Below are 27,475 nucleotides of genomic sequence, written 5' to 3'. Positions count from 1 at the left end.
CTCCTCTAGGTCATTAAGAGCAGTCATTAAAGCCAGCTCTCCAGTCTCCTCTCCGCCTAGCTCACCAGTCACACTTCATCTGAAAGAACGTGTAATTAAAAGGTGCTTCTCATTCACAGAAGCTTAAACAAAGCCAATATTGTCCTGCTAGTGCCCTTTGTTCTGTGGCCATCAGCTTCCTAATGGACTCAACGTTTGCTTAAGCTTCCTCAGTGCACTACACTGGAAGCCATGGCAAGATAAAGGATGAAAAGAGAGCAAAAAAGTTGAAGCTGAACAATGGAGAAGAATGACTGGTGGAGCCTTCAGTGCTCTAATGAGCAATAGTTCAAATGGCATGGAGCCCATAAAGCTGAGGCCTAGATAAAAAAGCTTTGTGATTAGAACTCTAAATGAGAGCGAAATGGAAAAAGCTTAGTACAGTCAATACAGTATGTACAGTGTATGCATGTGTTTGTGTGGATGTGCGATTGTACATGCCTAATGGAGTTTATTTGCATCTAAATTCAATAAGTCAGGGAATCAGCCTCTCCCCTGCCAGCACCTTGGATCTTTCCCTCACTTTCTGGCTCTGGTTTACTTTCTCTTTGTCAGCACTGATGCAATTAGAGCCTTTCAGGCCTTTGAGGTGGCAGTGCAAATTATATTTGTCACTCACATCGATACCATACTGAAACTGAATACATTAGCATGGAGGCAGTGACCCATGTGAGTTTGTTCTGCCCTGGGCAGCCGAGTGGCACCAACACAAGTCCATATCCATATAATGACCCTCAACATCCGACAAGAGGGAAAAGACACAAAAGATGAGACCACAGTGCAAAAATAGCTACAACACTGTATTTACAGATCTGACTAGTTTACTGAAGCTAAATGTACAGAGAACCTTGTTCAAATGGTTCTATGCTTGTGAGGTGCAGGATTATAAAAGATGATGTGAAAAGGTGGAGCTGTCAACAAGCTCAAGACAAGAGAGAAAGTGCTTAGTTCCTTCCCACCCAAAAGTTCTACATGGGCATTCTAATCTGGCTCTTAGAGTTGGGGAAGCTTAAAAACGGGAAAGTCAATGCCATATGTGTCACTATGTGAATTCTGGAGGGGTTGTAACAGTGTATTCTGTTCTTTGAGGCCAATGCCTAAATCTAGCCACTATGCCTGCTGCCTTTGTTAAATTATTTTTAAAAATTCCATGAAATATTATAAAACATGGCTTATAAAACTGACAAACATGGAGTCACTCAAGGTGGCCAATCAAATTCCTGTTATTCATGTCAATGTCAACAGCATGCTTTTAAGTTGCTACAAGATGCTTGATATGATACAGCAAACTTCTGAGATGCTACATCCACCCTTTGAGAAGCTAAACAAACTTTTGAGATGCTTTTGAGATGACACAGCGTGCTTTTAAGATGATTCAGCATGCCTTTGAAATGCTATAATACACTTTTGAGATGCTTTATCATGTTTTGTGATGATACACTGATACACCATGCTTTTGAGATGCAAACACATGCTTTTGAAATGCTACAACTTGCTTTTGAGATGATACAGCATGTTTCCGAGATGCTATGACAAGCCTCTAAGATGCTACATGCATTTGAAAAGATATAACATGCTTTTGAGAAGCTAAACTTGCTTTCAGCACAATATAACACTTTAGAGATGCTAGAACACACTTTGAGACATGGTTTTGTGATGCTGCAACAAGCTTCTGGGATGCTATAACATGCTTTTGGGATGATACAATACACTTTTGAGATGATATACTACAAATTTAAGATGCACGTGTTTGAGTTGCAAAAGCATGCTTTTGAGATGATACATTGCACTTTTGAGATGATTCACCACTCTTTTAAGATGTAAAAACACACTTTTGAGATACAAGAAACATACTTTTTTATGCGGAAGGTAAGATAATCCTTTATTAGTCCCACAGCGGGGAAATTCTCAGTGTTACAACAGCAAAGGGATAGCAAGGCACTCAAGAAAAGAAAAGAAGTAACAAGAAGTTTTCATGGTTTGTTACTTGTTACTTTATAGACAAAATATATAATACAAAAATAAAAAGTAAGACAAAAATATACTATAAACTAAACTATAAAGTCTATCCTTCACAAAAATGAACAATATAAAGAATTATATATGAATAAAAGCAAAAATATTTACACTGTAAGGATATTTTACCTGAATTTCACACAGAGTATTGCATGTGTCCTGTTTACAAACAGCACCTCACACAAGAGGCTTGGCCCACAGCACTGCTCTACAGACAAATACAGACATGTACTGAATGTTTAACTGAGACAAACAATAACTCAGAATTGAAGCGTGTTCATGAGAAAAGATCTGAGAGTGAAGTGAGGATGAGATACAGAAGTGATTAGAAAAACAACATCAGAAGACATGAACTGCCCATCCTAATCCATTAGCCCTTTCTTTCTGCCAGGCCCATTTCCCCCTCCTTCCCGATGGGCCAATCCATTTACACGATGGATGGATCACACTGCCATCTCCAGAGGCACTCTAGGTATGTGAAAGAGTGCTCATTAATGGGCTAATAGTCAACACTGAACCATGTCTGATAAATGGAGTTTACTTAGACTAGCTCAACTCTAGAGAGGCCTCAAATCCCTAATCACATGCGGCGAAGTAGGAAAAAAAATCTGCAAATAATTACTACAAAAAATGTCTTTATTACACAAATAAATGATCAACCTTTGCTGTTCTTGTTACATGGGAAATTCAAAGATTGCATTGTCGTGCTAATGTCACACAAAGCCCTTGTCTCTGAGGATCATTTTCAGCCATATTAAATAAATGTTTCATCATTATCAGGGTCAGTAAGATATTAATAAACAGTCAGATTTAATAAAAAAAAAAGTAATGCCCCTAATAATCCCTTTTCCGTGCACATTAAGGCACATCTTTTTGTCAGGTGAGCAGACCCAGCGTTGATTTCAATAGAATGAGCCTTACGCAGCTCTCAGCATGCATCTGTACTCATTACAGTAATCCCACTGAAATGCACTAGAGACAGAGAGAGAGAGAAGGAGAGAAAAGGAGGAGGAAGACAACAGTCAGGAGGAAACAAGATGAAATGTCATAGTGTTACTCACTGGTAGGAACACTGAGTGGGGCACCAGCATGACATGTCAAGATAAAAAATTAATAAAAGCTAAAGCATTTACTCTGTCAATTGTTTTTCTGTTTTCTGCTCTGGTGTTTCATCTTTCTCTTGTGTGAGATACGATCAGGTTTTCCTCTAAAGCTCTCTTTCTCTCTCTCTCTCTCTTTCTCTCTCTCTCTCTCTCTCTCTATTGAATCTGGCAGGCACTGATGCTCTAAACCCAGCCCCGTTTCACTACTACAGCTGACATAGACACAGTCTGATGAATGGATGAGGTTAACCCTCTCTCTACCTTACTCTTTCTCTCTATCTCTCTTTCCTTTTAGATTTGTTGTATTTTATCTTGGCATGTAACACCTGTGCCCTGCCGCCCACAAAAGAGGCAGCTCCAACATTCATGCTGAAGAAGGGGGGGGGGCAATGACAGGCTATTCATTGTCTTTGACTAAAATAACATTATTTGATAGCGGAAAACAACAGCAAGTGTAGAGCTGAGCATTAATTTGAATGGGAAGCTGGCTGGGTTTTGTCCTTGCTGTGTGCCCGTGCCTGGCTGCAGCAGGGCTGGCAGTGTGCTGTCGGCTCCCAGGCTGCCAGAGCCCAGCGGCTGTCAGGATGACAGACAGTGTGGAGCTGGAGGAGGGCAGAAATTAAGCCATTTGTTTACAGCGCCCCTCGTTGTCACCCCAACGCACAGGACACGCTGGCTGCCTGGGCTGAGGAACCGCATAGGGCAGGCCAACGCCCGAAACAACAGGCGAACAAGAGAGCAGACACGGAGCACCCGGCCAGAACAAACTGGCCCCTGGCCTCCCAGTGGGCTGCACCACAAGTGTAGTGAGCAGATTTTAAATGTCATGCTAAAAATCCCCAGGGCTGTTGACTGGAGCATTGCAGAATGGTCTCTCCTTGTTTTAGCTGACTGCGTTATTACATGTATGAAGTTCAAATTCATAAACATACCTAAGAAGCACTGTGTAATTGACTAAAGCCTTGGATACACTAAAAAACATTAACCGATTATAAAAAGTCGGGTATCCTACACGTTTCATGACCCACTTTTTTAGAGGGGATTGCATATGTAATGACTGCACTCATGAAAGGTTCTTATATTGCTCTTGGCTATTTTCCGTGAAGAACTTGTGTAGTGTAACAGGAACATTAAGCATGGCTTTACATGGTGTTACATCTAGCTACTTCAAATTGATCTGAAACTGCAACTGAAGTTGCATAATGTTAAGTCTCCTGCAGTTCACTTGAACTTTGCTTGACATACCGCAAAATGGCTGCAATAGTCTCATCTTTTTGAAACCTGTTTGTGGAAACAGCCAACCCACATGCTGATGGCAAACCATGTGATGAAAACTAATGGCAAATAACAGACAAGAACAAATTATGTTCCTCCTGATCAACTCATTTTCACTTTGTCAGTCACCTGAGCCATGACATCAAACAAATGTGAATTTCGCAAAACATAACGAGTAACATTTCTTATTTACTGCTAGTGAATTGGCTTAACTACATAACTAACTAACTAACTAGTTAGCCAGCTAATGTTCATGTTAGAACAGCTCCTTGTGCCAGTGTTTGTTTTTGCTTGTTAGAGTCCTGTTACCCAATCAGTTCATAAAAAGTCTCATATGCAAGAAAAATATATGTTTATGTATTTCCTCACATTCAGAATATTTAAGCAGTAGAACACAAGAGGTTGAAGAAGAAGTGTGTTATCATGAATAACATCCACCAAAAAGTTGTAGCCTTTTTGTTATGAATCAATTTATAAAACTGTCACAATATCAGGTTCAGCTCAGCTTTCTCAACATTTGCCAGATAAGCCTGAATGATGCTTTGTACAAGCCAGTATGTACAGCATTTCACAGACCATCTTGTTGGATGAACTGTTAGCAATAAAGATACAGTGGAGGTAAATGTTTCACTCATCAAGGTACAAGCAATGTAAATGTTCCCTGAAAGGTACAACAGTGGTTTAAGGTCCAACATAATTACTTAATGTAAGTAATGTATTAACTGTATTAACTGTAACTCTACAACATATTTACTTCAGTGTATTCAGATGTGGCACTACTGCTACTTCACTTATATGTTGTTGATGTGTTATGGATAATCTGTTAAGAATTGATTAATCATTTAGAAAAGACCACTCCAAATGAAGGGTCACCCTTTACTCTTAGGAAAGTTTCAAAATGAAAGCCGGTGTCAGAGATGCCTTGTGTCCTTTGGCTGGCCTCTTATGACCAACGTGCTCGAATCGCACCACATTAATCCCCGAGTGTGATTCACCTTGGCTGCTGCTCCATTCTGACGTCCTCAGGAAGCGGAGCAATATCTCTCCGCGTAATGGGAGTTTATATTATTTTCAGCAGCTAGATAAGAGGCACAAGAAAGAGAGTGACGGGTACTACAGCGAAGATGAAACATTTCTGTCAGCCCCATCGCCCGAGAGCGATGAGCGATGACAAGAGCGAAGGAAATGGCGATGGAACTCTGAGACGCCGTGGGAGGCACAGAGGGCTATGCGGGTGTTATTGATGAACTTTTCTGCTTCTCCTCCCCTCCTACACCCTCAAGGACGGATCGGCGAGCATCCCAGATCAGGACTGCAGGACCGAGAAGTTTGCCTCTGTTATGCCATCGCCTTTTTCTCTCGCTGATGTATAGTGCCGCTGACATCCCAGAAAGAAGATAGCCATGAATCTTTAATGCTTCCTGCTCATAAATTACAGTGGCACGATCAGCTGGGCTTCGGCTCTTCCTGCTCCATAAGAGACTTGGAGGTCTCATTAATAACTGATAGAGAGGCTCGGAGATTAGTGATGTGTGGAGCTCCAGTTCCAGTCTTGCCTGCTCTGTGAAGCTGCAGGCAGCACTGTTTCTGCTTGCCGTTCCTCAAAAGGCTGCTTTTTTTCTGTTTAAAAGCCGGAGGAAGTTATGTTAATATGGCTACCACCCACTTGAACATATTTTGTCAAATGAAAGGTGTGCATGCTTGCCATTCCTGACTTGCTGAAGGTGATGAAGGTCACATTCATCTGCTTCTGAAGGAGGGCTAGGATACAATTTATGAAACCGGCACTCAAGTTAATGATCCTCCCATGAACACTGCTTAGCAGTACGCTCACCCAATTTGTGATTCATTTCCATTCCTTAGAAAATCAGCCTTATTCTTCTTCAAGAGGGCCACTGTGTGTCCCTTTCCTTGAAAGTTCCAAGGCACAAATAGCAGCGCATTGATCACAGGCTTTGATGAGTCTCAAAACTCCAGAGCTTATTAATAACTAAGCACTAGAACCTCAGAACTTTAGTTTTCAGCCTCACACATTCTGGCATTAGAGGCAATGTTGGTGCTTAACAAAAAAGCTCTAGGCTAAAAATTGAGCATTGAAACTGAGCTGGCTTCGGCTATGATTATTTTCTCTCATGATGCCAAATATGGTCACAGCTGCAGACAACATGCCACACGTCCAACCTGTCACTCATAGATCAGCCACAATGCAGGACAAAAGAACTGCAGGGAGCGGAACACTCTCTCAGTTTTCCTTAGTCATCACGTATCTGTCTCCTTCAGTACGGTAACTGGGAGGAGAACGAGCGCAGAAGCAGTGTCCCGTCCTTGTCAATTCTGCCACTTCGCTGCTGACTGCTGTATTGAGATGTGCCATTATTCATTTCTGACGTTTCATTTCTCAGAGGGAGTGGAGCCAGAGCATCAGACTGAGGCACAGATTTGCATTGCATATTTCAGCTTCTCAGCAGCCTATACTCAGGTACAGCATCCTATCTGGAACATGCCTGCCAATGACAGTGAAAGAGAGAGAAAAAGAAAGAGAGACTAGAAGAACTATTGACCTGTTCATAACGACGTTGTGAGACAGCTGCTAAACAGCATATTATTGACAGAGGGAGTGACAGGGGAACTAGATTAAGGACATGAGGACAGACACTGCCCTCATGGCCCACTGACACAATGACAGCATGCAGTACAGATGGAGGGAGGACAGCGCGCTGTACAGATGGAGGGACATAGAGATGAACAGAGTGGCAGGGCAGACGCTGAACTTTTACAAGAGGAAGTTCTGGGTCAAAAAGCTAGAAAAGCCAGAAACCTCCGTATTCAGTACTAACCTAAATTACAGCTTCATTCAAGCCTGAAACTGCGCTCTAAACCTGAATATGGTCTGACATCATTTCTGAGCACCACCAGCTGGAGTAGTGCAGCACCAATGACAGCCATCATCAGATCATCAATAAAGAAACCTTATAAAAAAAAAAAGAACAGCCTAATTAAAAACAAATCAGGCATGAATTCAACTTCCAGCTAATCTCTTCATCATTCGGTGTCTTTGAACAACATTCCAAAAGCTGGACAAACTACACAATGCGCTGTTCCCATGCTGCAGCATTGGTGTCAGTGGACCACCTTGGCAATAAAATAAGTGGCATCAACATATTTAAGGTAACAAAAGTAGAGAGAAAAAAAACGTGAGAGAAAATTAGGCCAAAATTTATTAAATGTGAGAAACCCAAGCATGAAATCTTAATCTGACCCGAGCCTGACAAATATGACTCATGAGCGAACCCAACCAACCCTTAACAAACTCAATAGAAACTGCTGTGTCCCTTCAAGTTCAGAGAAATATTTCAAGTTTGCACTTTACAATTACTGTTTTGGATGCATATTATATTCTGCTCAATTGTGGGTTTAATCTTAAGTGGCAATAGTGACCACAATAGATAAATGAGGCCTGTAACCAATCACAAAACTGCTGTTTCGTGCTGTGACCCATGGTATTTATTATCAAAATAAGGCATAAGTCTTTAATTGTGTCGCATCAAGGATGCACCACTGTGATCTTAATACATCACAAGATGAATTCATGTAATCAAGATGTAATCATGATACACTGCAACAGAACTGCATTTTGATAATGAATTCAAATAAATGTAGATTTGCAAACTAAGACATCATTTGGTAAAATAACATCTGGGGGCAACCACGAGAAATACTGGCCTAATTGTGGGTAGGAACTTATTAGAGGGGGAACAAACAGGGTGTAAAATTTCTAAATCAATCCAACACCTCAGGAAGCTGGAGCACAAACTAGGGGGTGAAGTTTTACTCATCAATACTGTTCAATGAATAACAAGCCTGCTGTCAGGTCTGGGATGAAACAGAAGTTAGCATGCCTGAAAAGTCCCCAAAAAACACAATTAAGCATGTCCTTATGTGCAATAAAAATGTATATCTCCTATCTCCTGTTTCATGGACTATAACATTTTGCTCACTAGCTTCCTTGTTTTATGGCTTGCAGAACAAAGGTTTAAACTGCAGAGACTGTGTTTGAATTTGGGGTGTGTTCTTAAGGGGATGTACCCCTGTTAGTGGTGGATTTCACTGCAATCCAGCACCAAAAGTTGGCCCCATCATAATATCGCATCTGACCCCACGGCACTGAATTAAATATAGAATACAAATGAATAAGTACCCTTTGTTGCAGCCTTACTAAAGCACAAAATGAAGTTACTAACCATCGTTTGAAGAAGAACAAAACACCTGAACTATCCTAAATATTCTCAATGACCTTTTCACCCTTAACCCCATACCACTGTCCCTTTCTCTCTGGTGCTCCTCTGGTGAAAAGCAGAAGCTGCCTAGAAGTCCAGTTCTCCCCTGCTCCTACATTTCTGAGCCTAGTCTTTATACCACAATGACCAACTGAATGTGTCGTCTGTACCACCAATACCTAAATAGACAAACACGAGCCAGCCAGGTCCAAATAACACAAAAGGTAAAGAGACTGGCCTAGAACAGGAGTATTTTTCCATATAATCTGCTTTACTAATCAAGGTGTGATGCAAGCTGAGGGTGAGAGAAAGCAAGAGAGGCCAGGGCACTCAAATGTTCTCATTAGTTGTAGAATCATCTTATACTTTTAAGACAGACGCCAAAAAATTAACAAAGGCTTGTAAATAAGCATTTATGCTGTTGTTTGTGCTATTATCACGCTCCGCTTTCTATTCATTGGCCTCGCAAGGCGAGGTATTCTCATTTTGCACAACAAAACCTGAGAAAAATGAAAAGCAACAGTGCTGCGTATCTCCTGCATGCATTTTCAATTGAAATCTGTTCTTTCATTAATTCATATATTGATCCTGGGCAGAGGAGTGTGAATTATGTCGTGAATTCTTAGTTTCCTCATAATAGCCTCCATTCATCAGCGCCCTGCCTCTTCAGCAGCTCCCATCACTGCTCTGGCCTCCAGGGCACATAAAAACATTTTTCCATTTCCTCTCACACTTATCAATAATCAAAGTGCAATAAACCCAGCAATTATACCAAATATTGCATTTATAACTTGCGCTTTATTTTTTCAGTGAGACAAAGTGTGGTTTACAGCTGAGAGTGGGCCCGTGGCTTTCAGCCTCCTTTCTTTATTTTTCACCATGCCTGAGCTTGACACTGATTGCAGGCTATATGATCCATAATGAGGCCTTTCTCCACGCCTTAATTCTGCCTCTTCACGGACGGCTATTCTAATCCAGCTCTCCCCGCTTGTGCCAATCACTCAGCTGAGGCTATTACTGCCACGAGTGGCTCACGTGGAACCCAAAGTGAGGCGTGAAAAGCTGCAAGATGTACACTGTGCACAAACGCCAATAAGAGCAATCCTGGATGGTAAGAGCAAAATACCAATGCAGAAGAGGGTGAGCCCAAACCAGGAGGACCTCTGGATTCTTTGGGCCAGAATACCCCTCTGGAGCAGAATGAATGACTAAGAGCAGCAGGCATAAGCAACAGAAGGAGTGGCGACACACATGAAACTCTGGCAGTCCCTCATTAGAACTGGAGCTGGAGAAACAGCACCACAGGGACACCTGCTCCAGAGAGCTTGAGTTGGGCTCAAATCACTGGGGAAGAACCAAACACCCAAGACAGTCCTGGGAAATCCTTTAATCAAGGCAGAGTCTGCAACCCTGAGAGGGAACAGGACTGAAATGGGGTCGGTCCAATGTCTCTGACACTTGATCATGCACGGGCGAGTGGCTAAAAAAAAAAAAAAAAGACTGCATGAAAAATCATATGAACAGAGGGAAGACAATGGTAAAGAAGAGTGATACAAAAGCAGAAAGTGTTCCAAGTTTTAATGAGAAAGGAGATGCAGCACTGTGTGAGTGAAGCAGCAGGGTATGTCCTATTTATTCCACAAGAAGTAGGCAGTGCACTGCGCATGTGTGGAACATGGCTAAGACATGCATGTCACTCACATGCTGTAAAAAGATCTACAGTTTGCCTGTTGTAATATTAGTTCACAAATGCCAGTGCTGATCCTGTCAGTAGGGACTTGCTCTCAGCTTGCATTACAATTTGTAAGATTATCAACCCAGTCAACTGAGCACATGACCAGGGGTCCTGTTTTCTAGGGGCCCTTGACCAGCACTGACATACAACAGATTGGCTAGTATGCTACATTATTTTAAAGGCACACAAAACCCATACAACCCATACACAAGTGAGTTCATATAAAGCAGGCCAATGACATAAGTACAGTCATAGAATATAAATAAATTCAGAAATAAACTCACCAGACAAAACAAACAAAAAAAAATAGGCACCTGTGACTAAAACGTACCTAAGAGCATGTAATGCCACCACAAGCATGAATGATAGCTGCGGTTTGGTATGGGCTGGAGTTGAGTTGACATGAGTTTCTGCCTCATGTTCAGCCACTCTTGCATCAAAGAGTTGTGCAGTTCGGCCAGATTTCATGGATGCCCACACTGGCTTCTTACTCATTGGTCCAGGTGGTCCCACAGATTTTCAAGAGGATTCAAATCTGGGGATTTTGCGGGTCAGTCCAGATGTGTGAATGCGCCTGAATGTTCATCCTGCCAATCATCCACATTTGTAGCCCTGTGAATGTGAGAACTGTAATTTTGGAATACCGGGATAACAATGGTATGTTTCTCGGTAAGATGATGAGCAAAAGCCAAAACTTGGTTGTCCAGCAGCTCAATGCAGGGACTGTGGTTCAAATTTACTGAGGGTGTTTAAATGAATTAGAACACCCTCAGAACATCACAGAGCCTCATCTAGCTTTAACCACACCTCACGCACAGTCCTCATTGAAAGCTTCCTAAGTTCTATGATTAATTCTACTTTTATTTTTTATATTTTTCTGCTAACAGACGCCTTGTTTATTTATTTATTTCTATATCTATTTATATATTCTATATCTTATATTTAGTATTTTGTATGGTGCACATATTTGTCTATTTACTGCTCTTTATCTGCTTACTGTGTATTCTGCTGTAACAATGTAAATTTCCCCCAGTGGGATAATAAAAGTCTATCCTGTCCTATCCTATCCTATCCTATCCTATCCTATCCTATCCTATCCTATCCTATCCTAAACATAATGCTAAACATCAGTCACACACAGGCAGAAACTAGATTCATATGACCAGAAATCATGTGTCCAGTCATGAGCATTCTACATTTTTTTCTCTTTGCCCACTAACAGGGCAACTTTGTGAGCATAAGCGAGCAAAGCCTTTTGCATATATACTTGTATTTATAGGCCGATCATCCTCTTGCAACGCCATCTGCAGGAGTCTGAAGTTACATTATCAGCTAATGCTATAATAGATCAGAAAGCAGTTAGGATCAATCACACAAACTTAGTGGTTGAAAAATGCTCCATTTATGTTATATTTGATAACAGTGGAGGTTTTCCCATAATTGTATTCTCCACTGACTGCTAGTTGCTAAGTAACAATAATGGTCACTTACAGGGTTTTCACTTGGACACTGGTTTTTAGACTGTGTGCCTGGTTGTCCAGTTTTGACTGTTATTTGTCAATTTCTTTGCAATATTCTCATGAATTGTGAGGGAAAAACAAGTAAAAAAAATGGTGGTCAGTTTGCTGCTCCCCACTCCCCCACCCTCACTGGCACAATAGTCAATCATAAAGAGATACCACAGAATTCAAGACATGAATTGTCAAAGATGCAAAATGCAAAACTTCATTTCTTCCTTACATTAAACATGGGAGTCATGGTTGGATAGTAATATATATCAGTCCTTTCAGGAAATTAAATATTTTTTCAAATTTATAGGACAACTTTTGGAGATATTTTGGAGTTTGGAGTTGAGCCTTCTTAATGTTCTTAATTTCTCTGCAAGGTTCTATTATACCAAGGCAAATAAACTGTACAGTAAATGTGAGAATCTAAGGCTGATATGATAAAACAGATCTGAACTCAGACATTGAAGATGATACAAGCAAAGATATAGTGGCCAACTTCGGGTGGTCAGTGAGGGACAGTCTATGCTCTACACAATAGCCGATTAGGGCAGATTGTATTATACACCTGTCAAGCTCCAGTATAGGATTAGCAGATAGTGAACAGTGCTGGAGATGCAGGGGCAAAGCAGGCACTTTCCTACATGTAATGTGGGAAGAAAGTTATTCAAATCTTGGTGGTTGGAAAAAAATCACTAGTAGAATCTCCCCAGCTTTGTCTGGGAGTCACATCTCTTTTACTACCTGGTATGTAAACCAGAATGTGGACTAACCCCAGGAAGGAAGGAGTCAGTTAAAGCCCATATTTACCAAATAGTTAAACTAATGACAGATAACAGCTTCTTTTGAAGCTCTGCTTACAAGATGAAATGGTTATCATGGGAAAATTTATCAGATTTGATCAAAGTTTGTAAATTATATGACAAATGCAAGTTAGGTCCCTTGGAGAAATATTATAATATTGATAAATGTTTATTCATAATGTAGCCATCCAATTTGTAGTCAGACTAATTAGTCCAACTAACATTTTTTTAAATTAAATTTTTCATGTGCCTGGCTCATTTTCTTAATGTAAGCAATGTTACGTAAACTATTAATGTACGCCTGGTAATCATTTTAATGTGTCATGTTTTAAGTGGTAAAGTTCATTTAAAAGAAAAAAAAAAAAAACAATACAATTTAGGTTACAGACCTGACAATTTCTGTTACAAGGGCCAATAAAACTTCAGATCGACAGAACTGAAATTCTCAATATCTCAGTCAACATTTTACTCATCACAGCAGCTGAACATTCATAGTTTATCATGAAATTAAGCACCACATCAACTATGGACAATTAATAGGCTGCTTGGCTGATTTTCAGTTAAACTTCTGCAAGCTTGTTTTGAAGAACCACCATTACAGACACCAGCAAGGTCCAATACAAAGTACAGATGGAAGGTTGGTAGGGGTAAGTCTATAAGAATTTTGTCTTGTATTTGAATTGTCAGGGGCATAGTAGTTTACATGTTTGCATTGAAAAAACTTAGTTAACTTAGTTAACATTGTTAAACATACTTAGTGTTGATTTTCCTGAAAGAAATTACATCCAGATTATTCCACTGCTGAAGACTCCATTGGCCCCTCTGGTATCTTGCTATTGCCAGTATCAGAGGCAAAATATTCTGTCACTCTTTCATTGAAAAATATGGACCATTTGGTACCTGCATGCATGTGCAAGGGGCTGGATGTCCAAGGGTTTGTGCAGAAGGGCCCAGTATTTATTAAGCTATCCCTGCCTATAAGCAGCAGCGTATGTGTGTAACATCACAAAAAAGACTAATAAAACTCATAAGCACTTACGCTGAGTATTTGAGGAGATCTGGGTGATGCTCCTAGGATGTCCACCTGTGCCATATCATCAGCATGCTCACTGAGCCCATGGATAAATATGACTGTCCCACTGTCCATGACATCTCTCCTGGGAACCAGATTCAGATCCTCATCTATCACGAAGTCTGGGTGGGACACTTCAAATGACACGCCCTGGTTCTTCGCACAGTCATCAAACACCACTGCAAACATGTACACACACACATACAGATGCATTTATTATCACTACAGCAAATAACACTCACAAAAACACAGACATTAACTGACAAAGCAAGAAGCTGTGATATCATGAAGATGCGTAAATGACTGCAAGGGTAAGAGAATGCTGGTGTGTTGGACTTTTTTTATAATATATGTACCGTCTATGAAAAATAGACTTGCTGTCTCAGAACAAAAAAAGTGGTTTGTCCCTGAAAAGGTGACTGAACGGCGAAGCTCATTCTGTGCTCACTCACCCATGAGTTTAAAGCAAAGTACAAAATATAAAAGATGACTCATTTAAAGTGAGATACCTTCACCTTCCAAACATGCCCCCTCTCTCTCTCTCTCTCTCTCTCTCTCTCGTTCACTCACCTCTCTCTCTTTGATCCCTCTATGTTATTACCTCAATTTTCTCACTCAGTCATTCACTCTCTCACATTCACTTTGTCGTCCCCTCTTCACCTTTTCTTTTTCACTCTCTCACTTCCACCGTCCTTTTCTTTTTCTTTCTCTCTTTCTTCAACCCCTTTATTTCCCTTCTCTCCCACCCATTTCTTGTTGGTTATTTTGTTGATGGTCATTGTAATTGCAGATGCTGTATGGAAAACATTGGGATGTACTGTAGTAAAATTTTAAAGCAAAGTGTTCGTGTCTCAGCTTTGTCTAGATATAACACTCCATTAACCATATATTTATAACTAAGTTTAATGAATTATTTGGCTTTGTAAGCTATTACCAATATTGATCCATTATATTATTATTGTTCAATTGTACTCTGTATTGTACTTTGTAAACATTTTTTTTCCCCAAAATTTTCCAAGTAGTTGAGTACTATTAGACACTGCTAAAATAAAAAGAGAAAAAAGGATAAAATAGCTTGCTTGTGGAGATAATGATCAGCATAACATATACGGTAAGTGTGACCGCTAATGGCCTTTCCAGGTAAAAGTAAAATTTTTTGTGCTTTATAATGCTGATCTTATAACAATGCCCAACGAATCTGACCAGTCACCTTGTAGTTGTTCACAACCTTTTTTGCCATTGTCTGTTCTCAACTCACAGAAGACGTCTGTTATCACGGAAATCTCTGGTCTCCTGATGTTATGTTTCTGACACATTGCCCACCTTCAACATAAATCAGGCTTTTCTGCCTCTCTCTCATTCAGAAACAGCAGTAGCATACACTGATCCCCTGATATAGAGCTGGCAGCAGTGTAAGCCAGTGTGAAGAGTGGGAAACTACAAACTTTATTCTTTATTCACTGACTTCAGATGGTCGATTGCTGAGGCATAAAAACTCAAGATTATAGTTTTATGGACTGAGGCCATTGCACAAGCACTGCCATATTGTATTGACTGCACAAAAAGGTGTCCAAATGTGTGTGTGTGGGTTGGGTGTGTGAGTGTGTGAGTGTGTGTGTGTGTGTGTGTGTGTGTGTGTGTGTGTGTGTGTGTGTGTGTGTGTGTGTGTATGTGTGGCTGGTAAGCTGTGCCTCAGGTCTGACAGAGAGAGATACCAGCACACTAGCCCAGCTTATCCCCTCTGATCATGTTCATGGCTGCCTTATCTCTCAGTCCCATACCCTTTACTCCTCTCCTCCTCTAGATGACATATTCCTCCCCTCTTTTTCTCCACATCCTGTTTTTTTCCTCCTCCATTTTTCTTTCCTGCCCTCCTCTGAGCTCTGAGTTACATCCCTGTGACACAAGGTGACCTGGAGCAGTACGTACTCCACACACCCCTCACTGCAACATGCATACATACTCAAACACACACATACACACGTTTTTATTCCGCGTCAGCACTTATACATCATACACATGTACATGATATATATTGTATCACTGTTGTAACAAAACTGGAACAGTAACAGTAACTACAGAAGGAAAAAAAACAGTAAACGTTTGTTTTGGCTAGTATTTATCTAATGTATTGGGTGTGTTTTGTTTTCTATTGTTCAGAATTGTTCTTTTTTTGGTCAGTGAGATTATGATATTTTAGCTTTCTGAAGTTCCATGTTTTACTTATATATTAGTGTATAAATAAAATGAAGTACAACCCTGTTTCCAAAAAAGTTGGGACGCTGTGCAAAATAAAATAAATAAGAAAATGTAAATAAAAAACTTCAGTAATGTGCAAATCACTTAAAGCCTATATTTAATTGAAAATAGTACACAGACAACATATCAAATGTTGAAAGAAATTTTATTGTTTTTGAAAAAATATATGCCCATTTTTAATTTGATGCCAACAACGCGTTTCAAAAAAGTTGGGACGGGGCATGTTTATGACTGTGTTTCATCACCTCTTCTTTTAACAACACTCTTTATTCCTTCTGCAGAGTCGATCACTACAGACCTCCAAACTTCATGTTGCCTTCAGATTAGCTCAAGAACAGTGTAGAGAGCCTCATGGAATGGGTTTCCAAGGCCAAGCAGCTGCATCCAAACCTTACATCACCAAGCGCAATGCAAAGCATCAGTTTAGGAACAGCCCCTTCCAACATGACTGCACACCAGTGCACTAAGCAAAGTCCATAAAGACATGGATGAGCGAGTTTAGTGTGGAAGAACTTGACTGGACTGCAAAGAGTCCTGACCTCAACCTGATAGAACACTCTTGGGATGAATTAGAGCGGAGGTTGCGAGCCAGGCCTTCTCATCCAACATCAGTGTCTGACTTCACAAATGCACTTCTGGAAGAATGGTCAAAATTCCCATAAACACACTCCTAAACCTTGTGGAAAGCCTTCCCAGAAGAGTTGAAGCTGTTATAGCTGCAAAGGGTGGGTCAACATCATATTAAACCTTATGGATGAAGAATGGGATGTTACTCAAGGTCATATGCGTGCAAAGGCAGACGACCGAATACTTTTGGAAATATAGTGTATGTTGCCAAAACATGTATATATATATATCATTCAGCATTAATGGTGCCTTCACAGATGTGCACACCACCCATGCCATGTGCACTAATGTCCCCCTGCACCATCATGAATACTGGCTTTTGAACTGGGTACTGATAACAAGCTGAGTGGTCTTTAGCCTGGAGGATGCAGTGTCCATGATCTCCAAAAAGAATTTCTCTTTCCCACTTCCCGAGCCCAGAAAAGATGGCAGCATTCCTCGATTCTGTTTACATATGCTTTCTTCTTTGTGTTTAAGAATTTGAATTAGCACTTGTGGATGGAGCAACAAACTATTTTCATAGATGATTTCCACTACAGAATCATGTCTGTTTTTAATGCAGTGCCACGTGAGGGCCCAAAGATCATGAACAGAAAATACTGGTTTTTGGCCTTGTCCCTTACATATGGAGATTTCTTCAGATACTCTGAATCGTTTAATGTTATTATGTACCATAGGTGACGAAAAGCAAAAGTTATTTGCTATTTTATGTTGAAAAATGTTAAACTTAATCTTAAAATTTTGTTCTTGATTTGTTGCACTAAACGCCTTTTACTTCTGAAAGACTCTCTGGGATGCTTTTTTACACCCAAATTACATACTGACCTGTTGTCAAATTAACCACCAGTGTTTTTTTCAGCATTGCACAATTTTGCCAGCCTTTTGTTGCCCCCATCCAAACTATTCTGGGATGTGTTTTTGGCATCAAATTCAAAATGGGCATTTATTTTTGAAAATACAATAGAATTTCTCAGTTTCAATGGTTGATATGTTGTCTTTGAAGCACTTTCAATAAAATTTAGGTTTGAGATGATTTGCATATTGAGGACTGTATAAAAGACATACATGATTGGATGTCAATCAATTTTCTCTTACTTAACTCAGATAAAACAGAGGTCCTGCTTCTTGGTTCAAAATTAGCCAGAAACAAACTGTCTAACTTAACACTTAACAATCTCTCAGTTTCATCAAGCTTATCTGTTAAAAATCTTGGTGTCATGATAGACGCTGATCTGTCCTTCGACACACATATAACTAATATCACTAAAACAGCTTTCCTGCATCTCCGCAATATCACTAAATTAAGAAATGCATTATCCCTACAGGACGCAGAAAAGCTAGTTCATGCTTTTATCACTTCAAGGCTAGATTATTGTAATGCCCTGCTGTCTGGATGTCCCAGCAAAAGCCTTAACAAGCTTCAGCTAGTCCAGAACGCTGCAGCCAGAGTCTCACAAGAACTAGGAAGTTTGACCATATTAGTCCAGTTTTATCAAACCTGCACTGGTTACCAGTCAAATTTCTCATTGATTATAAAACTATATTACTGACATATAAAGCTCTAAACGGGCTCGCCCCTCAGTACCTGAGTGAGCTCCTCTCCCACTATGAACCATCACGCCTACTTAGATCACAAGGTGCTGGCTTACTACTGGTACCTGGTAACTGGTAGCTTTCACATACAAAGCCCCCCAGCTCTGGAATAATCTTCCTGCTAATGTTCGGGAATCAGACACAGCCTCAATCTTTAAGTCTAGGCTAAAAACTTATTTGTACAGTCAAGCCTTTGGTGATTAGTCTTCCCTGTCAGGTCTAGACCTGCTGGAGTCTCTGCTGCTCTGTTTTACTGTAATCTGTGGTCAGCCACTCTTTACAGAACTGACTGTGTTTTTTCTTTCCTTTCTCTGCCGAGCTGATCAGCTGCCCATCCTGTGCGTCTGATGCTGTTGCCTCTTCTGCCTTGATTGGTGGCGCTGCTCACCAGCCTTCTGGACCGGTTTGACCACCACTGAGCTTCTTGCTTTACAGCGCTGTGCAGTCCTCACCCTCAGATCTCTCTCTTTTCCCACTTTACTATAAAACTTCATACTAATAATGCTTGCTATCCAGTGTCGACCAGAGGAGGATGGGTTCCCCTTCTGAGTCTTGGTTCCTCTCAAAGTTTCTTCCTCTTTTAGGGAGTTTTTCCTTGCCACCGTCGCCGCTGGCTTGCTCATGGGGGCTCGGACGCGGATTTTCTTTCTTCTTTTCTCTTCCCTCTGTAATACTGATTGTTCTGTAAAGCTTTTTTTTGACAACACCTGTTGTAAAAAGCACTATATAAATAAATTTTGCTTGCTTGCTTGCTTGCATATCATTACATTTTGTTTTCATTTACATTTTAGGAAGTGGGGTTGTAGAACGAAATGAAACATACTGGAAATAATAAACTGGCCTGTGTAAAAGTCACAGCTAAAATATGTTGAGCATAGCAAATATCTATGCGTAAATGTTGTAGGATTGGAGTTTCTTTTCTTTTTATCCTTGCACTACTTATGTTTATCCTGAATTTTAGAGTGACATGAACTCTTAGCTATTTTGGTGGAATGTCACTAAAACACAAGTTGAAGGCTAATTCTATGGCCTGATTCTATGTTCGATGCTCAGCACCTCTGCGTAAAGTTCATCCAGCACTAGAGAGAGCAGAGTGAGGAGGGTGGCTATATGCTGCTTAAAGATTCAAAACTGGAACAAGTAGCTTTTGCACAAAGCACTTCACCTTGCGGAAACATAGATCAATGATTGTTCTGCTTTTCCTACAAATTCATGACAAAAACAAACACCCACATGCAGCTGCACATGAACAGACTCAGACACACACCCACACACACACACATACCCACACACTACTATTTTCTTTCAAACCTTGATTAAAATCGAGCCAATATGTAGCTATTTAATGAAAGACAGCGTGCTTTCAAAGCAGTACACAGAGCTCACGTTAACAATTAAATCTCGCCTCAAAACACTGTTTTAATTCAGTTCTTACAGATTTAATTTGAGTCAGCAAACTGTGAAAGTGGCACAAATATATTTATATATATATATATATATATATATATATATATATATATATATATATATATATATATATATATATATATATATATATATACACACACACTTTCTTCACTCTGTCTAATAACAGTGTCCCATGTGGCAGAATGAACAGCAGCCGTTCTTAACACTGCACATCAATAATAAAGGGATCTCTTGCTTCCTGAACAAAAATGCTTATCTGTACCGAATGTAGCTCTTAAAAAGATGGTTCTTCTTGGGTTCTTAGGTAAAGAAATGGTTCTATATGAACCATGAACATTCAGTGAACCCTTTGCATGATTAAAAGGTTGGAAAAATGTGTGTTATATGGCTCTATTTAGAGCCTTTCTGAAAAGGGTTCTATGCAGCACCAAAAGCTTTTCATGATGCAAATAATCATGCAAACGGTTCTTTACACACGACGGGAGCAGCCACGCTAAGAAACGTTGAATGTATCATGAGAGTCTGTGCCTCTGCCTCTGTACTTGTGCCTTTGAAGTCAGTCCACATAACTACATAACGGAAAACGTTAGTTATGTAGGTGAAAACTACACGCATCTCTTTGTTCAGGGGCCTTGCTCAAAGTTGAGCTGGATTATAAGGGTGTAAAAATGCAGTGATGCATTCTCATGTGCCAGCCTGATGTTGGCAATTCAACTAAACAGATGGTGGAGTGTTAGAATAATTTATAATCAATTATCAAACATATTTTAAAAAATCAAGGACTTTTTTATATTTTTTTTAAAAAATGGTAAAATGTTTGTTTGTTTTTTCTTCCACTATAGCCCATCTGTCAAACATCAGGCCTGCAACACAGTTCTATCCAGCCTGCAAAAGTGTTTTTTTAATATTAGTCCCATTTCACAATGCGCTGTACTACAGTACCCAGCATGCACTGCAACGTAATGTGTGCTTTGACTACGCCAACAGTCTATGGGACAGTGGTTAAAACTGAATTCCAGACCACTCATATCACAATTTCAGCCGCAGTTCAACCAATACACACAGCTAAGCTTTACTCCGCTGCTCAGAAACTTAACTCAAGTATTAAGGAACTTGCAGCAAAGAAAGGATTCCAGGTGTCTAATTCAAGCAAATAGGTAGGTTTAAAGACCTCCTGGGAACATTTAAATGGTGAATATTTCAAGTACTCATGCAATTTTTCAAGGTCTACTAGAAGTACTTAAATTTTACTGTTGAAGTTTTGCATATTTTGAATAAACAATGGACATTTCAGGTTATAGCACAACATTCATTAAAAATGACATAAAAACATTTTTCTCTGGAGATTTATTAAGGCTGCTTTTGTGAACCTTAAAGTCAGGTTTCAGGTGGCATCGATTTTTGCTGACTGTTTTGTGTCATGACACTCTTTTGGGTGAAATGATGTAGGACGTTATAACAACTGACTTTGCTTAATGTCACAGTAACAATGCTGATGTGGCGTAGCTTAAATCTTAGAAATGATGAAATTTGTTCAACCAGCCTGATTTGGCAAACTGTCATATTACCAGTATTATGTCACAGTGATCTATACTGAGCTATGAAGTCTGTTACTTTACCCCAGAAAGTGTCATGACACAAATATTGCATGTTACCTTACCTATGTGGTTAACTTGATGTCAAATGTAACCTATGACAAATGACGCCCATTTATAAATGTTTATGTAGGTTTATGGCAGCTGTCGTGAATGGCTTATGTAGGTGTCACAAAGCCTTATAAACATTGACCTACAGTAAAGTGTTCAACACATCTAAAGCATCCCTTGAGGGGAAAACCCAGTAGTCATTAATAATAATTTATTTAGAGCAGCCAGTCAGAGTAAACATCATTTATGTCACTGTCACTGCCTTTGAATAGAACAAAGTGAGTTCCTCTTTCTGACTGATGCCTGATGCTAGCAGAAATTGCCCAAAAACAGCTCCAAATATTTTTTTTTTACAAATAAAATGTAAAGCTTATAGCTGTTTCTTAAAGAAACTTGAGTCTGGTATATGTTTGTGAGGTTATTGTTCTCTCTTCTTCAGCATGGAGATGTTTATCCATCAGTTAGATGGTGTGACAGAGTGTTTGTCGAGTTTATAGAGAAACCCGCTTTCACGCTGTGCTGCTCACGTTCACACAAGAAAAAAAAAAACCAAAAAAAAAACACTCCTCTAGTGCAAACAGCACACACGTGCACATTAAGGACAAGTATGGATAATCTGTACTGAGGAAATTTATCATTTAAATGCATCCTGCAATTGCTACTGTTCTCTTGGAGATGTATGAGTAATGCAAGCAATTCTAATCAAGTTAGCAACTGTAATGTGATTACACAGCGGCTGTGTTTACAAGCAAAGATTGTCAATCTGATCAAATACATTCCAATCACAGATTAAGACTGGGGTGTTTATATGCTCACTCTACTCAACAATCTGATGGAAAATCTGTTTATATGAACACTATAGGTAATTAGATCCAAACGTACACGCATGTGTAGAGTACCACTGAGTGTAGACATTACCATGACAGCAAGCATCATGAGTACAGTCAGACTGTATTACCCCCAACACTGCTCCAGTACCGCATTACCCCCAACACGGCTCCAGGACCGCATTACCCCCAACACGGCTCCAGGACCGCATTACCCCCAACACGGCTCCAGTACCGCATTACCCCCAACACTGCTCCAGGACCGCATTACCCCCAACACGGCTCCAGGACCGCATTACCCCCAACACGGCTCCAGTACCGCATTACCCCCAACACGGCTCCAGTACCGCATTACCCCCAACACTGCTCCAGTACCGCATTACCCCCAACACTGCTCCAGTACCGCATTACCCCCAACACTGCTCCAGTACCGCATTACCCCCAACACGGCTCCAGTACCGCATTACCCCCAACACTGCTCCAGTACCGCATTACCCCCAACACTGCTCCAGTAGCGCATTACCCCCAACACGGCTCCAGTACCGCATTACCCCCAACACTGCTCCAGGACCGCATTACCCCCAACACGGCTCCAGGACCGCATTACCCCCAACACGGCTCCAGGACCGCATTACCCCCTACACGGCTCCAGTACCGCATTACCCCCGACACGGCTCCAGTACCGCATTACCCCCGACACGGCTCCAGTACCGCATTACCCCCGACACGGCTCCAGTACCGCATTACCCCCAACACGGCTCCAGGACCGCATTACCACCAACACTGCTCCAGTACCGCATTACCACCAACACTGCTCCAGTAGCGCATTACCCCCAACACGGCTCCAGTACCGCATTACCCCCAACACGGCTCCAGTACCGCATTACCACCAACACGGCTCCAGTACCGCATTACCACCAACACTGCTCCAGTACCGTATTACCCCCAACACTGCTCCAGTATATTTGTACCAAAATAAGTGAATCAAGTCAAATCATTGTAAAATTTGGTGAAATTTATGATGCCTTGAATATTTTCCTAAAGAATCATAATCAAACTAAATCAGAGATTAAAACCCCTACTGTATTAGCTTTACCGTTGTTCAACACTGATTCAGTAGCCTAATGATTCTTAACATTATCACTTCATGCCAACTGAGTCCTATGTAGCTATCTAGCAAAATGAACCAAGCTACAATTAGCAGTGAGACACCCCATTGACAACTGCAATCACCACAGGTGATGAAATTACGAGGGTCCAATTCGACAGCCACTTTAATGTTTCTCGAACTACCTCCTTCCCTAATAGGTCAGTGCTAAATAGCTGAAAACATGTTGCTTTAAAACCATTCTCTTAGTGAAGGGAAGGGATAAGAGTTTGGACCACCCACAAGTACGAGTACAGGAGCATTTGTCTCAGTTTGTAGGAGCCATTCCAGACTTAAGATAGCCACATACAAACACACGCACAAACAAGCCTAGCTGTTTTCAGAGAGCATTAAAACTGCAGGCTTATATGGGGCCGGCTCTTTCCTGTGGTGGGAAATGATGCGTTATGGTCTCGTGTGAACTAAGGCCTCATAAATAATGCAGCAATGGGAGAGAGAGAGAGAGAGAGACAGAGAGTGCAGGCCGGCAGAGAGCACAAGAGCAAGACCAGGCAGCATATGCTCCAGTCACACACCTCGTATATCAGCCTGTGTCCCGTATGCCCTCTGGAAGAGCTCCTGACCATCTGAAGAAGCCTCAGAGAGAAAGGAGCACACCCATAGCTATGACTGTACTCTTCTCTATTTTCTCTCTCATCTATTTATGCGCTTCTTTGTGCCTGGTGAGTAAACGCTAAGATTGAAGATTAAGACTATGCCATGATTGATTTGAACGTTTTGCCACAGATGTCAATACCAATGTTAAGGAGCTGAAAATTCCCATGACCGGTTAATATCGGTTCATCAGACCACAGTAGTATTAGTTAGACGATGCTTTATTCATTGTCAGTTGATTGTGAGTTTTTAAACGGTCAGATTTCTTAAACTCATACAGCAGAGACTCAGTCTTAAATTGTGTAAATATAAAAGAAAATTCCTACGACCTATTGTGTCATTTTTTGCAATTCTTAGGCTGTTAAACAATTAAATGAATTGCAACTAATCATCCCATTTTGTGCATTTATTCTTAGTTAATCATGTTTATTTGTTCAAATTGTAGTTTCATTTTGTGTTAGATTTTCTAGTTTAAAAAGCAGTGCTGTATCAGGGAGCGAGGAGGCAGACGCATATGCGGAGATAAGCGACGTTTATTAAGGGCAAATCCACGGTCATGGTTGTAAGGTTCATAGAGCCAACATGAACAGATTGATAGTAAGACATGATAAACACAGAACCTCAAACAAAGAACCCAACACGAGAATACAACAGATACATCCAAACAAACAAAGACCAGCAAACACAGGGCTTAATTACACAGGGTAAACAAGGGACAGGCGGAAAACAGGTGAAGACTATCAGGGGCGGAGTCATGAAATGAAGGGGCTGGACCAAAACAAATGCACATGGGCTAAACCAAAACAATACAAACACATGGACAGGACTGGGAGGGGCCAATCGTGACAGTACCCCCTTCACCAAAGGTGCGCACACCGAGGCGCGCCAAACAAAACAGAACAAAACCAAACGGACCAAAAACAGAACCAAACTAGACTAGACAGGAACAGTAACCGGGACAGGACACTGGTCAGGCACAGAAGAACGTGGAACAGGAACCATAGGCACAGAAGCAAGAGCAGAAACGGGCACAGCAGCGGGAGACAACACCAGACACAGGAACAGAATGAGGACGAAACACGGAGGGAGGATGAGGAGGCACATCACAAAACGATGCCGAATGAGAGACGACCGGAGAAACAACAAGACGAGGAAAACACGAACGGACCACAGACCACGCAGACGACAGGGGTACAGGAACCAAAAACAGACACAGGCACAGAAACAGACACACAGACAGAAACCAGACCAGAAACGAAAGGAGACACAGGCACAGGAACCACAAAAGGAAGAGGAACGGGCACAGAAACAGCCAGGAACAAGACAAAACCAGGAACAGAGCAGGGCAAAAACAAAGGAACAGAAACAGGAGACACAGGAGCAGACATAGAAGGAACAGGAGGCCAACAGGGAACAGCAGACACGGGAGAAACAGGAGACCTACGGGGAACAGCAGACACAGGAACAGGAGGCCCAGGAGTTTTATCCCAACAGAACAGCCACATGCCAGTGTGTCGCTTACCCACTGCGTCCTATGGCGGCTGGTGTTTCTGTAACGGGGAGCGAGGAGGCAGATGCATATGCGGAGATAAGCGTTTATTAAGGGCAAATCCAGGGTTATGGTCGGAACGGTCCAGGTTCATAGAGTCAACACGAACAGATTGATAGTTAGACATGATAAACACAGAACCTCAAACAAAGAACCCAACACGAGAATACAACAGATACATCCAACAAAGACCAGCAAACACAGGCCTTAAATACACAGGGTAAACAAGGGACAGGCGGGAAACAGGTGGAGACAATCAGGGGTGGAGTCATGAAACAAAGGGGCTGGACCAAAACAAACGCAAATGGGCTAAACCAAAACAACACGAACACGTGGACAGGACTGGGAGGGGCCAATCGTGACAAGTGCATTATGTTACACATACACATGTAGACAAAATAAGCTTAATCAGAATGCGTTTATTACTTTCAATAACTCACCATGTGAACATAAAATTCATGTTTCTACAGGGTGATTCCAATTTCCATCACCAACATTCAGTGAGAGCAACAGTGACTACCTATAAGCTTAATTTCCAAGGGGGCAGCGGGTTTGCAACACCTCCAGTAATTATAACTTGGCCAAGTAACCACCAACCCCCCACCCTCACAAATAATTCAGTTTGATAATAACCACTTAGTAATGAAACGATGACATGAGGAAAACATGATTAACTGACATATGTTATACTACAAAAAAAACTACTACTAATAGTGATATCTATTAATAAATAGATTTTGTTATCCCTGCCCCAGGTCTAAAAATTCCTTCACAAGCCATGTCATGGTAAGTTAGAAGGCTGGAATGGTGCCTTTTAATATGTTCTTCACAGATTTTGACAAACAATGCAGTGTTGTAGACTGCACATCTGAGACTGACATACGTTACTGTTACATTAACATTATCTGTTAGCTAGCACTGATAGTTGGAATAAAACCTGTTATTAAACCCGACAGGAATAACTGACCAATTCACCTATGAAGAGTTTTTATTTCTCTAACAATAGAAAATCTTATGCAATCTCTCCAATGTTCAATCCAAAGTTATACACTCACCGGCCACTTTATTAGGTATTCAGTTGCTTGTTAACACAAATAGCTAATCAGCCAATGACATGGACACAATTCAATGCATTCAGGCATGTAGAGGTGGTCAAGACAACTTGCTGAAGTGCAGACCGAGCATCAGAACGGGGAAGAAAGGTGATTTAAGTGACTTTGAACGTGGCGTGGTTGTTGGTGCCAGACGGGCTGGCCTGAGTATTTCAGAAACTGCTGATCTACTGGGATTTTCACGCACAACCATCTCTAGGGTTCACAGAGAACGGTCCGAAAAAGAGGAAACATCCAGTGAGCGGTCAGTTGTGTGGATGAAAATGCCTTGTTGATGTGAGAGGTCAGAGGAGAATGGGCAGACTTGTTCGAGATGATAGAAAGGCAACAGTAACTCAAATAAATAAGCAAAATCTCTGAGGAACGTTTCCAACACCTTGTCACCTTGTTGAAAGTCTGTCACGAAGAATTAAGGCAGTTCTGAAGGCAAAAGGGGGTCCAACCTTTTACTAGCAAGTAAAATGTACCTAATAAAGTGGCCGGTGAGCATATATCATATACACTAATATGTGTGTATGTGTATATAACTAACTGTATTTCACACAACTTCTAACCACCATTCATCAACTGTTCAGCACTGATGCGCGCAGGGTGCTGTGTGCGGTTTTGCCTGCAGCTGAGAACCAATTTCATCCTACAACATTTGAAAGAAACTAGTGGTGAAGGGAAAGGGGATGTGTGGCTTCCTGAGGTATGATACATGATATAATTAGCAGAATATGTTTGACTCATTATGGAAAATAACATATAAAATATATAAAAAACAAAAGTAATAAATGTAAAATTTTGAATGTACATTTTATGTTTGTTTTGTTTCAGTGACAGTGTTGAAAGCATGACAATAACG

The 27,475-nt window shown here is 40.9% G+C and overlaps 1 protein-coding gene across 1 annotated transcript in view; it reads right to left on the bottom strand.

The window, feature by feature from the left end:
* Positions 1-27,475, bottom strand: part of cdh13 (cadherin 13, H-cadherin (heart)) — a 511,235-nt gene that overhangs the window by 312,744 nt on the left and 171,016 nt on the right. The window contains exon 3 of the mRNA XM_017689216.2: positions 13,793-14,004. Coding sequence (XP_017544705.1) covers positions 13,793-14,004 — 212 coding nt within the window. The remainder of the gene's footprint in view (positions 1-13,792; positions 14,005-27,475) is intronic.

The sequence above is a fragment of the Pygocentrus nattereri genome, chromosome 7 (genome assembly GCF_015220715.1).
Source record: "Pygocentrus nattereri isolate fPygNat1 chromosome 7, fPygNat1.pri, whole genome shotgun sequence".
Lineage (NCBI taxonomy): Eukaryota > Metazoa > Chordata > Actinopteri > Characiformes > Serrasalmidae > Pygocentrus > Pygocentrus nattereri.
This window is presented reverse-complemented; position numbering and strand designations above follow the sequence as displayed.